The sequence below is a fragment of the Dryobates pubescens genome, chromosome 6, assembly GCF_014839835.1.
Source record: "Dryobates pubescens isolate bDryPub1 chromosome 6, bDryPub1.pri, whole genome shotgun sequence".
NCBI classification, from domain to species: domain Eukaryota; kingdom Metazoa; phylum Chordata; class Aves; order Piciformes; family Picidae; genus Dryobates; species Dryobates pubescens.
The window spans coordinates 3828963-3841415 of NC_071617.1; the positions used below are offsets into that span (position 1 = coordinate 3828963).

The window sequence follows — 12453 nt, forward strand, 5'->3', positions numbered from 1 at the left end:
TCCGAACCTCTCCTCTCCTCTCCTCTCCGAACCTCTCCTCTCCTCTCCTCTCCGAACCTCTCCTCTCCTCTCCGAACCTCTCCTCTCCTCTCCGAACCTCTCCGAACCTCTCCGAACCTCTCCGAACCTCTCTGAACCTCTCCGAACCTCTCCGAACCTCTCCGAACCTCTCCTCTCCTCTCCTCATGGGGGGTGGGTGGGGAGGAGTGTTTTTCAAGGCATTTAGTGAAGCTATACCAAGTTTGGGTGTTTCTTGTAGCATCCATAGCCTGATTGGTTTCTCTGTGAAGGTACAATGTCTTGATGCTGATCAACACCACATTAATTGTGATACAGTTGTGTAGGTACTGACCTGGCTGAGGGCACAGAATGCATTGTCAGCAAGCTTGCTGATGACACCAAGCTGGGTGGAGTGGCTGGCACAGGAGGGTTGTGCTGCCATTCAGTGAGACTTGGACAGGCTGGAGAGCTGGGCGGGGAGAAATCTGATGAAGTTCAACAAGGGCTAGGGTAGAGTCTTGCACCTGGAAAGGAGCAACTCCATGCACCAGTATAGGTTGAGGATGGCCCTGCTGGAGAGCAGTGAAGGGGAAAGGGACCTGGGGGTCCTGGTGGATGGAAGGATGACCAAGAGCCAGCAATGTGCTCTTGTGGCCAAGAAGGCCAAGGCCATTCTGTGGTGGATCAGAAGGGCTGTGGTTAGTAGGTCAAGAGAGGTTCTTCTCCCTCTCTGCTCTGCCCTGGTGAGGCCACATCTGGAATATTGTGTCCAGTTCTGGGCCCCTCAGTTAAAGAAGGAGCTCAGGGAACTGCTTGAAAGAATCCAGCACAGAGCCACAAAAATGATGAAGGGAGTGGAAGATCATCTGTATGAGGAGAGACTGAGGGAGCTGAGAGCTCTGTAGCTTGGAGAGGAGGAGCCTGAGAGGTGACCTCATTGCTGTTGATAAAGATGTGCAGGGTGAGTGCCAAGAGGCTGGAGCCAGGCTCTGCTGGGGGATGCCCAATGACAGCACAAGGGGCAATGGTGGAAGCTGAGGCATAGAAAGTTCCATGGAAACAGGAGGAAAATTGCTTTCCCTGTGAAGGTGACAGAGCACTGGAACAGGCTGCCCAGGGTGGGTGGGTTGTGGGGTCTCCCTCTCTGGAGATATTCAAAACCTACCTGTATGCATTCCTGTGTCATGGGGTCTAGGTGCTCCTACTCTGGCAGGGGGGGTGGACTGGATGAGCTTTCAAAGTCCTTTCCAGCCCCTAACATTCTGTAATTCTGTGTCATTTGGAATTAAATTCTGGCTTAGATAATTTCTTTAAGGGCAGTCTCTGTGTTAGAAATGTAGCTGATGCCACTGGCAGTAGCCCTGTTGCTATGTGTGGAGAGTAATAGTCTGCACTGCAGTTCACCATCAAACTTCTTGATTTATGTCAGTTCTCTTCAAAGTAAGGTCACAGAGTGCTCTGGGTAGTGCCAGCACTTAGATTTCAAAGTGCTTGGAAGTGTCAGACTTGTGTTGTTTTCTTCTGTCATCAATGCCTGTTGGAGGAAAAAGAGAGAGTGGCCAGCATGAGAAACTGAGAGTTGAAGAGCAAAGTGATTAGAGAAACTCTGGGGTGAAGGGAGTGGTGAGAGAGGTTGCAAATAACGTGCTCAGCTGCCTCACTGCAGCACACTGGGGTGCAGCTCAGAAAGCCTTCAGAGCCCAGTCTGAAAGCATGGTTCTTGCAAAGGCATTAGGGATCCTCTGGCATTTCATGGTGGGGTGATGGTGCCACAGAGGCAGGTTTTGTCTTTCTAGAAGGGCAAAAAGTACCTGGTTGTTACAGGACACTGAAAGAGGCTGCACAGGGAGGTTGTGGATGTCCCCTTCCTGAAGGTGTTCAAGGCCAGGCTGGACAGGGCCTTCAGCAACTTGGTCTTGTGGAAGGCTGGGGAGTGACTTCTCAGGATCTCAGGTAGTGATAGGACTAGGGGGAATGGAATGAAGCTGGAGGTGGGGAGATTCAGGCTGGAGGTGAGGAGGAAGTTCTTCCCCATGAGAGTGGTGAAGCCCTGGAATGGGTTGTCCAGGGGGGTGGTTGGGGCCCCATCCCTGGAGGTGTTTAAGCCCAGGCTGGCTGAGGCTTTGGCCAGGCTGATGTAGTGTGGGGTGTCCCTGCCCATGGCAGGGGGGTTGGAACTAGATGATCCTTGTGGTCCCTTCCAACCCTGACTGATACTATGATACTAAGGTGTCTCTGACAATGCAAGCAGGGTTGGAACTACACAGCAATGTGCTCTTGTGGCCAGGAAGGCCAATGCCATTCTAGGGTGGCTTAGAAGGGCTGTGACCAGTAACTCAAGAGAGGTTCTTCTCCCCCTCTACTCTGCCCTGGTGAAGCCACATCTGGGTTGTGGGCCCCTCAGTTGCAGAAAGACAGTGAGCTGCTTGAAAGAGTCCAGCACAGAGCCACGAGGATGATGAAGGGAGTGGAACATCTTCCTTACGAGGAGAGACGGAGGGAGCTGAGGGCTCTGTAGCTTGGAGAGGAGGAGACTGAGAGGTGACCTCATTCATGTTTATAAAGATGTAAAGGGTGAGTCCTGAGGAGATGGAGCCAGGCTCTGCTGGGGGATGCCCAATGCCAGCACAAGGGGCAGTGGTGGAAGCTGAGGCAGAGGAAGTTCCATGGAAACAGGAGGAAGAATTACTTCCCTCTGAGGGTGACAGAACACTGGAAGAGGCTGTCCAGGGAGGTTGTGGACTCTCCCTCTGTGGAGGTATTCAAGACTTGCCTGGATGTGTTCCTGTGTCCTAACATCCAGCCTAAACCTCCCCTGGTACAGCTTGAGACTGTGTCCTCTTGTTCTGGTGCTGGGTGCCTGGGAGAAGAGACCAACCCCCACCTGGCTACAACCACCCTCAGGGAGTTGTAGAGAGCAAGAAGGTCTCCTCTGAGCCTCTTCTTCCCCAGGCTAAGCAACCCCAGCTCCCTCAGCCTCTCCTCACAGGGCTGTGCTCCAGACCCCTCCCCAGCTTTGTTGCCCTTCCACGTTCCAGACTTAGTCTTGCCCTGGCTGAAAGTGTGTGGCATAGAAGGGCAGTGTTGCTGAGTGGAAACAGTACAGCCACAGGGCCCTGCAGAGTTGGGGTTTTAACCTGTTTCTTAGTATTTCTGTCACAGATAGGGGAAAGATTGAAATGTGTTCCTGATAGAAAGTCAAGAGGTAGCAAACAGCTGAGGAAGGAGATAAAACAGAGCCGCACTGATAAAGACAAGGGAGCTGGGTTCAGGCACACCATGTGTTCTTTCAGCATAACCTAGCATAACTTTGAATCTTCAAATAATAAATGCATGCTGCATTTCCATCTTTATTCCAGGAAGCAATTACCCTTGATGGGCAAAGCCCTTTTTTCCCCAGGAACAGGGAATAGGAGTCGTCAGCTGAAGCTGGACTCACGTTGTTATGCTGTGGCCAAAAGACCTGATCCGTCCAAGCGCCGCGGGACTGGGGTTATATGAGCTCCATATTAGGCAGTAAAAGGCCAGAAAGCTGGTTCCAGATGGGTGGACTTCGAGGAGGACATTGCAAACTGGAGATGATTTAGGGTAGGGCTGTAAGGATGATGAAGGAGTTGGCACTGTGCTGGATGATGAAAGGTTTAGAGCTCTGGCTGTTTCGCTTAGCGGGAGCAGAGTGAGGAGCTCGTTCGATCGCAATCTTAGCGTCGCCATGTGGGGAGCAGAAATGTGATAATAGATAGTTTCATCATCTAGAAGACAGAAGTTCTTATTGGAACCAACAGCTTGAAGTTGAAGTCAGCTGAATTAAGTTGGAAATCAGATAGGATCACAGAATGATAGGGTTTGGAAGGCACCTCGAAAGATCACAGTCTCACAGTATCACTAAGGTTGGAAGAGACCTCAAAGATCATCAAGTCCAACCTGGCACCACAGACCTCATGACTAGACCATGGCACCAAGTGCCACCTCCAATCCCCTCTTGAACACCTCCAGAGATGGTGACTCCACCACCTCCCTGGACAGCACATTCCAATAGCCAATCTCTCTAGCTGGGAAGAATGTCTTCCTAACATCCAGCCTAAACTTCCCCTGGAGCAGCTTGAGACTGTGTCCCCTTGTTCTGGTGCTGGTTGCATGGGAGAAGAGACCAACCCCTTCCTGGCTACAACCACCTTTCAGGTAGTTGTAGAGAGCAATGACCCAGTCCAACTTCCCTGCCAGTCCAGAATCACCTGGAGCAGGTCACACAGGAACATGTCCAGGTGGGTGTTGAATGTCTCCAGAGAAGGAGACTCCACGAGCTCTCTGGGTAGCCTGCTCCAAGGCTCTGTCACCCTCACAGCAAACAAGTTTTCCCTTGTGGAAACCTCCTGTGCTCCAGCTTGTGCCCATTGCCCCTTGTCCTGTCATTAGACATCACTGAGAAGAGCCTGGCTCCCTCCTCCTGACACTCAGCCTTCACATCTTTATGAACATTAATTAGGTCACTCCTCAGTCTCCACTTCTCCAAGCTAAAGAGCCCCAGCTCCCTCAGCCTTTCCTCATGGGGCAGATGTTCCACGCCCTCAATCACCTGCGCTGTAACTCTGTGCTGGACTTGTTCAAGGGTGTGCAGGGCAAGCGTTGGGAGGACAAAAACAGGCTTCTCTCAGTGATGTCCAATGACAGGGCAAGGGGTCCAAGCTGGAGCATAGGAGGTTCCACATGAACATAAGGTTGTAGCCAGGTGGGGCTGGTCTCTTCTCCCAGGCACCCAGCACCAGAACAAGGGGACACAGTCTCAAGCTGTGCCCTTCTGCCCTCTAACTGACCAACGTCTGCTCCTAGCTTGGTGTCATCTGCCCAAAACTGAACACAACCCTCAAGGTGTGGCCTCAGCAGAGCTGAGTCCCAGGGGGCAATCCTCTCCCTGCTCCTGCTGGACACAGCATTGCTGATCACAGCCAGGATGCCTTTGGCTTTCTTGGCCACCTGGGCACACTGCTGGCTACTATTCAGTTGCTTGTCCATTAGCACCCCCAGGTCCCTTTCTGCCAGACAGCTTTCCAGCCACACTGCCCCAGGCCTGTAGTTTTGCTTGGGTTTGTTGTGCCCCAAGTGCAGGACCTGGCACTTGGCCTTGTTGAAGCTCATTGTGTTAACATTGGCAATGGATTCAATCTCTCCAAGTCCCTCTCTAGAGACTCCCTACCCTGGTGCAGATCAGCACTGACACCTAACTTGGTGTCATCTGCAAACTTACTGCTGACACACTCTGTGTCTTCACTCGGGTCATCAATAAAGATGTTAAACAGGTTGGACATAAGGAAGAAGTTCTTTGCAATGGGAGTGGTGAAATACTGGAACACAAGGAACATTCAAGCTCAGACTTGATGTGGCCCTGGGCAGCCTGATCTAGTTGGAGGTGTCCCTGCTGACTGCAGGGGTGCTGGACCAGATGATCTTTGAGGGTCCCTTCCAAACCAGTGCAACCTATGTATTATACAGATGGATTGTGCAGTTAATGCCTCTACACTTTAGCTAGGGGTTTCCAGTGCTGGCAAAAGAGATGGAAGGAAGAAGCCTGCATAACTGTTGAAGTGCCTCTTCTTGTCTTGTTTGGCCCTGAACACTGTCAAAGCACTTCACAGTGCAGCGTATGGATCGTGTTCGTATGCCTGTGCCTTGCCAGTACATCTGCAGAGGAGCTACTTGGAGCCATGGCTTGAGTCACTGCTAGAAAAGCTAAACAATTAGAAAGCCACTTGAATCAGAAGGCAAACTGCATAATTAAGGCAATGCCTTTCATGTTTTCTTTATGTGGAGAAGATGGAGATGCCTGACTGGAGAATGTGCTGGTGTAGGTGTGAAGCTGAAGATCACAGCACTGAGAGATCTGATCTGATAGCTAGCACAGCGTTGGGCTTTTCCATCTGATGACTAATGGTACATCAGCAGTACACCATGTCCTTATCTTAAGGATCAGACTGTAGCTGTTCTTGAAAGATTAACATACACTGTTCTGTATTATGATTGGGTTTGCTTCTGATGTGCATCTCAGAACTTCATGAAACCTTTTTGTGCACCTTATGAAATGCTGAAGTCTATTTGTTTATGAGAAGTATCCCTTTGCTGCCCTGTTTCTCACCAAAGGTATCTGATGTCAAAGAGTCATGGGATCATAGCATCTATAAGGTTGGAAAAGACCTCAGAAATCATCAAGTCCAACCTGTCACCCAACACCTCATGACTAACTAAACCATGGCTCCAAGTGCCACATCCAGTCCCCTCTTGCACACATCCAGTGGTGGTGACTCCACCACCTCCCTGGCCAGCACATCCCAATGGCCAATCTCTCTCTCTGGGAAGAACTTTCTCCTGACCTCCAGCCTAAACCTCCCCTGGCACAGCTTAAGACTGTGTCCTCTTAGAATACACAGAATACATAGAATAAACCAGGTTGGAAGAGACCTTCAAGATCATTGCATCCAACACCACCTAAACAACTAACCCACGGCACCAAGCACCCCATCAAGTCTTCTCCTGAACACCTCCAATGATGGTGACTCCGCCACCAACCCAGGCAGCCCATTCCAATGGGCAATCACTCTCTCTGTATAGAACTTTTTCCTAACATCCAACCTTGTTCTGGTGCTGGTTACCTGGGAGAAGAGCCCAATCCCCACCTGGCTACAACCTCTCTTCAGGGAGTTGTAGAGAGCAAGAAGGTCTCCCCTGAGGCTCATCTTCTCCAGGCTAAACTATTAAGTCATCCCTTCTCACTTGTGCCCTGTGACAGGACAAGGGCCAATGGATGTAAAGTACAGCACAGGAAGTTCCACCTCAACATGAGGAAGAACTTCTTTACTGTGAGGGTCCCAGAGCAGTGGAACAGGCTGCCCAGAGAGGTTGTGGAGTCTCCTTCTCTGGAGACTTTCAAACTATGTCTGGATGCATTCCTGTGCGATCTGTGGTGGTGGTGGTTGGTCTCTTCTCCCAGGCAACCAGCACCAGAACAAGAGGACACAGTCTCAAGCTGTGCCAGGGGAAGTTTAGGTTGGAGGTGTGGAGAAAGTTCTTCCCAGAAAGAGTTATTTGCCATTGTAATGTGCTGCCCAGGGAGGTGGTGGAGTCACCATCCCTGGAGGTGTTCACAAAAGGATTGGATGTGGCACTTGAAGCCATGGTTTAGTTGTCAGAAGGTGTTGGGTGACAGGTTGGACTTGATGATCTCTGAGGTCTATTCCAACCTTATTGATTCTATGATTCCTTGATTCTGCTCTAGATTCTGTGGCCCTGCTCTGGCAGGGGCTTGGACCTGAAGATCTGCAAAGGTCCTTTCCATCCCCTAACACCCTGAGATTCTTCAATCCCATTAGTTACTCAATTTAGCCTTATGATGAAAATGTGGGAAGGGGGAAATGGCTGCAGTTTGACACTGTTAATGGTCTCACATAGTTCATATATTCCAGAAGCAGTGCAAGTAGGCAATCACAGGAAGCTGCTATTTGATGACCCTTCTGGGGGTTTGTTTTTCTTGTCCTCAGTCAGTGGAGAAGACTGGGCGACTGCTGATTAGCCACGAGGCTCCCTTGACAGGAGGATTTGCATCTGAAATCAGTTCCACAGTTCAGGTAAGCAGTTTTTATCTTGAAGTGTTCTGCATGGCTTGGTACATTTACATAGATGTTGTAGCTTAAGGGAGTGGAAGAGTTAATTGGTATAACCACAAAGAAAAGCCCAGCAGAGGCTAAGAGAGTCCCAGGGGCACAGGCAGTTTGTCCCAGGATATTGTAATCACAGTATCACAGTATCACCAAGGTTGGAAGAGACCCCAAGGATCATCAAGTCCAACCTGTCCCAACAGACCTCACAACTAGACCATGGCACCAAGTCTCACAGTATCACTAAGGTTGGAAGAGACCTCAAAGATCATCGAGTCCAACCTGGCACCACAGACCTCACAACTAGACCATGGCACCAAGTGCCACATCCAATCCCCTCTTGAACACCTCCAGGGATGGTGACTCCACCACCTCCCCGGGCAGCACATTCCAATGGCGAACGACTCGCTCAGTGAAGAACTTTCTCCTCACCTCGAGTCTAAACCTCCTCTGACACAGCTTGAGACTGTGTTCTCTTGTTCTGGTGCTGGTTGCCTGGGAGAAGAGATCAACCCCTTCCTGGCTACAACCACCTTTCAGGTAGTTGTAGAGGGCAATGAGGTCACCCCTGAACCTCCTCTTCTCCAGGCTAAACAACCCCAGCTCCCTCAGCCTCTCCTCCCAGAGCTGTGCTCAAGGCCTCTCCCCAGCCTTGTTGCCCTTCACTGGACACCTTCAAGTGTCTCAATGTCCTTCCTAAACTGAGGGGCCCAGAACTGGACACAGGACTCAAGGTGTGGCCTAACCAATGCAGAGTACAGGGGCACAATGACCTCCCTGCTCCTGCTGGCCACACTGTTCCTGATGCAGGCCAGGATGCCATTGGCCTTCCTGGCCACCTGTATGCACTGCAGGCTCATGTTCAGCCTACTGTCAATCAGTACCCCCAGGTCCCTCTCTGCCTACCTGCTCTCAGCCACTCTGTCCCCAGCCTGTAGCTCTGCATGGGGTTGCTGTGGCCAAAGTGCAGCACCTGGCACTTGGACTTGTTGAATGCCATCCTCTTGGATGCAGAATGGTCCAGTGTCCTAGAATCCTGATGCTGGGTGTGCCTATCCTGGCCCAAGGGGATGAGGCTGGGGACAGCCCTGGCAAGAGCTAAGTCAAAGGGACACATTTCCCAGACTGGGTGATTGAAGTTCCCCTCCTTGTGGTGCCTCTTGGATCCTTTTCATGTGTGTGTGGAGAAGAGCCTTTTATCACACAGCATCATCTGCTCCTGCTTCCCCTTCTCTTGCCTCATTCCTCTTGGAAAACATCCTGTTTCTCCTTTTTATTAGTAAGGAAAACCAAACCAAACAAAGCCCAACACCAAAGAACCCCAGAGACACAAACCCTGCATTTACATTCTTTCAGATTAGAAGTGATTAAGGCACTGATGATTTCCACACCCAATGCTGCATTAGTTTGGGAGGGACATCTCAGTGGGCCCTTCTCCAGCTGTGCTCCAGCTGCAGTTCTTCAGCAAAATCTAACCCCCAGGAAGGACTAATGGTGTCTGCATTGCATTGATCTGCTGCTCACGTGGGGATACGTGGTGAGTAGTGTGCCCAGGTGGCCAAGAAGGCCAAGGGCATCCTGGCCTGCATCAGGAAGAGTGTGGCCAGCAGGAGCAGGGAAGTCATTCTGCCCTGTGCTCAGCACTGGTTAGGCCACACCTTGAGTCCTGTGTCCAGTTCTGGGCCCCTCAATTCAAGAAAGATGTTGAGATGCTGGAAGGTGTCCAGAGAAGGGCAACAAAGCTGGGGAGGGGTCTGGAGCACAGCCCTGTGAGGAGAGGCTGAGGGAGCTGGGGTTGCTTAGCCTGCAGAAGAGGAGGCTCAGGGGTGACCTCATTGCTCTCTACAACTCCCTGAATGGAGGTTGTAGCCAGGTGGGGGTTGGTCTCTTCTCCCAGGCAAGCAGCACCAGAACAAGAGGACACAGTCTCAAGCTGCACCAGGGGATGTTTAGGCTGGATGGTAGGAAGAAATTTTTCCCAGCAAGAGAGATTGGCCATTGGGATGTGCTGCCCAGGGAGGTGGTGGAGTCACCATCCCTGGGAGTGTTCAAAAAAGGATTGGATGAGGCACTTGGTGCCATGGTTTAGTTGATCAGATGGTGTTGGGTGATAGGTTGGACTTGATGATCTGGAAGGTCTTTTCCACCCTGGTTAATTCTGTCTTCTGAGTTCACACATGAAACATCACTACAAAGGGCAAAGTCATATCAGAGTTTTCACTGCACCACTTCTTCCTGTTCCTGTTTTGTGTTTGAGCCATGTGATTAATTGACCACCTAGTGCAGTAATAAGCCCCTTTCTGCTCTAGGTGATCCTGCTCTGGCAGAGAGGTTAGACTGGATGGTCTGTTGAGGTCCCTTCCAACCCCTAACATTCTAGGATTCTGTGAAAATATTCTGTATCTGACCCAGGATAAATCTTATTTGATATCCTCTCCAAATGCTGCTTTTAATCTCTCATAGGCTAAAAAAACACCAAGCCAAAATCCTGTTCAGTATAGTTTTCTCCTGGAGTTTATGAGCGAAATCCAATCATTTCCATTTGTACTCTTTTCCTTGGAACTAATAATCTCAGAGCTGGAGGAAGGGAGATTTAGACTAGAGGGTAGAAAGAAATTCTTTACAGTGAGGGTGGTGAGAGACTGGAACAGGCTGCCCAGGGAGATTGTAGATACCCCCTCCCTGCAGGGGTTCAAAGACAGGTTGGACAAAGCCTGGAGCAACCTGGGCTAGTGGAAGGTGTCCCTGCCCATGGCAGGGGGGGGTTGGAACTAGATGATTTATAAGATCCCCTCCAGCCCCAACCATTCAAGGGATCTATTCTATATTTCTAGGTCTCTTCCAACCTCAGCAGTTCTAAGTGGCCATCACCATGAAGGGTTTAGAGTCATGCAATCATAGAATCAATGAGGTTGTAAAAGACCTCAGAGATCATCAAGTCCAACCTGTCACCCAACACCTCATGACTACTAAACCATGGCACCAAGTGCCACATCCTATCCCCTCTTGAACACCTCCAGGGATGGTGACTCCACCACCTCCCTGGGCAGCACATTCCAATGGCCAATCTCTCTCTCTGAGAAGAACTTTCTCCTCACCTCCAGCCTAAACTTCCTCTGACACAGCTTGAGACTGTGTCCTCTTGTTCTGGTGCTGGTTGCCTGGGAGAAGAGACCAACCCCCACCTGGCTACCACCTTCAGGGAGTTGTAGAGAGCAAGAAGGTCTCCCCTGAGCCTCCTCTTCTCCAGGCTAAGCAACCCCAGCTCCCTCAGCCTCTCCTCACAGGGTTTGTGCTTGACACCTCTCCCCAGCCTCCTTGCCCTTCTCTGGACACATCCAAGTGTCTCAATGTCCTTCTTAATGTGTGACACCTAACTTTTAAAATAAGCCTAGGTACTTCTATTCTCCTTGTTCCTATGACAAGAGACTGCACAGCAAGGATGGAATAACAATATGGAAACTAAGCACCTAATCCAAATGGACACACTTTATTGAAGTCTTATTGCTTCCATGTGTAAGAGGAAACTGTAGCCAACTGCAAGCTCCAATGTTTGGCCTTCTCAATGTGCTTTGTATCCAGCAAGAGAGAATTTCACCACTCTCTTAGCTTTTGTTTTTGCAGCACAGTGGTGTTAGGTGCATGGGCTTAACATGATTGTTCAGAGATCAAGTGTTTTAACTGAAGAAAAAAGGCCAGGTGCCCAGGTGGCCAAGAAGGCCAAGGGCATCCTGGCCTGCATCAGGAACAGTGTGGCCAGCAGGAGCAGGGCAGTCATTCTGACACTGTACTCAGCACTGGTTAGGCAACACCTTGAGTACTGTGTCCAGTTCTGGGCTCCTCAATTTAAGAAGGATATTGAGACACTTGAGAATGTCCAGAGATGGGCAGTGAGGCTGGGGAGGGGTCTGGAGCACAGCCCTGTGAGGAGAGGCTGAGGGAGCTGGGGTTGCTTAGCCTGGAGAAGAGGAGGCTCAGGGGAGACCTCATTGCTCTCTACAACTCCCTGAAGGGAGGTTGTAGCCAGGTGGGGGTTGGTCTCTTCTCCCAGGCAACCAGCACCAGAACAAGAGGACACAGTCTCAAGCTGTGCCAGGGGAGGTTTAGGATTGAGGTGAGGAGCAAGTTCTTCCCAGAGAGAGAGATTGGCCATTGGAATGTGCTGCCCAGGGAAGTGGTAGAGTCACCATCCTCTGCAGTGTTCAAAAAGGGATTGGATGTGGCACTTGAAGCCATGGTTTAGTTGTCAGGAGGTGTTGGGTGACAGGTTGGACTTGATGATCTCTGAGGTCTTTTCCAACCTTATTGATTCTATGACTCTATGATTTCTATTGTGTGAATTTCATCATCCCAGTCCTCTCTGCTCCTATCATCTAACTACTCTGAGAGGAAAACAAGCAGAAAACAGTGGTCAGACAGCGATGGAAACAGTTTAGATGTTTCTAGAAACCAGTGCTACTGATGTGGATGGGAAAGCAGTGAAGGTAAGGGGAAACCTGCATGCAAGTACAGATACAAAACAGGTCAGAAAGGTTTAAAGGACTTTCAGAAAAGCTGAAGCCTAATGTTCCAGACAACTGATACTGATGTGTACCTCAAGCTTTCAAACCTGCCCTGTGCATACAAGCTCTACACCCATGTGAGCCTCCCAACCATACACTACAGAATCACAGGCTGTTAAGGGTTGGAAGGGACCTCCAGAGATCATTGACAGCTTCCCTGTCAGAGTAGGGCCACAGAATCCAGCACAGGTCACACAGGAATGCATCCAGATGGGTCTGGAAAGTCTCCAGAGAAGGAGGCTCCA

The 12453-nt window shown here is 50.4% G+C and overlaps 1 protein-coding gene across 1 annotated transcript in view; it reads left to right on the forward strand.

Moving 5' to 3' along the window:
* Positions 1-12453, forward strand: part of BCKDHB (branched chain keto acid dehydrogenase E1 subunit beta) — a 122198-nt gene that overhangs the window by 60787 nt on the left and 48958 nt on the right. The window contains exon 8 of the mRNA XM_009907423.2: positions 7530-7616. Within this exon, the coding sequence (XP_009905725.1) occupies positions 7530-7616 (87 nt within the window). The remainder of the gene's footprint in view (positions 1-7529; positions 7617-12453) is intronic.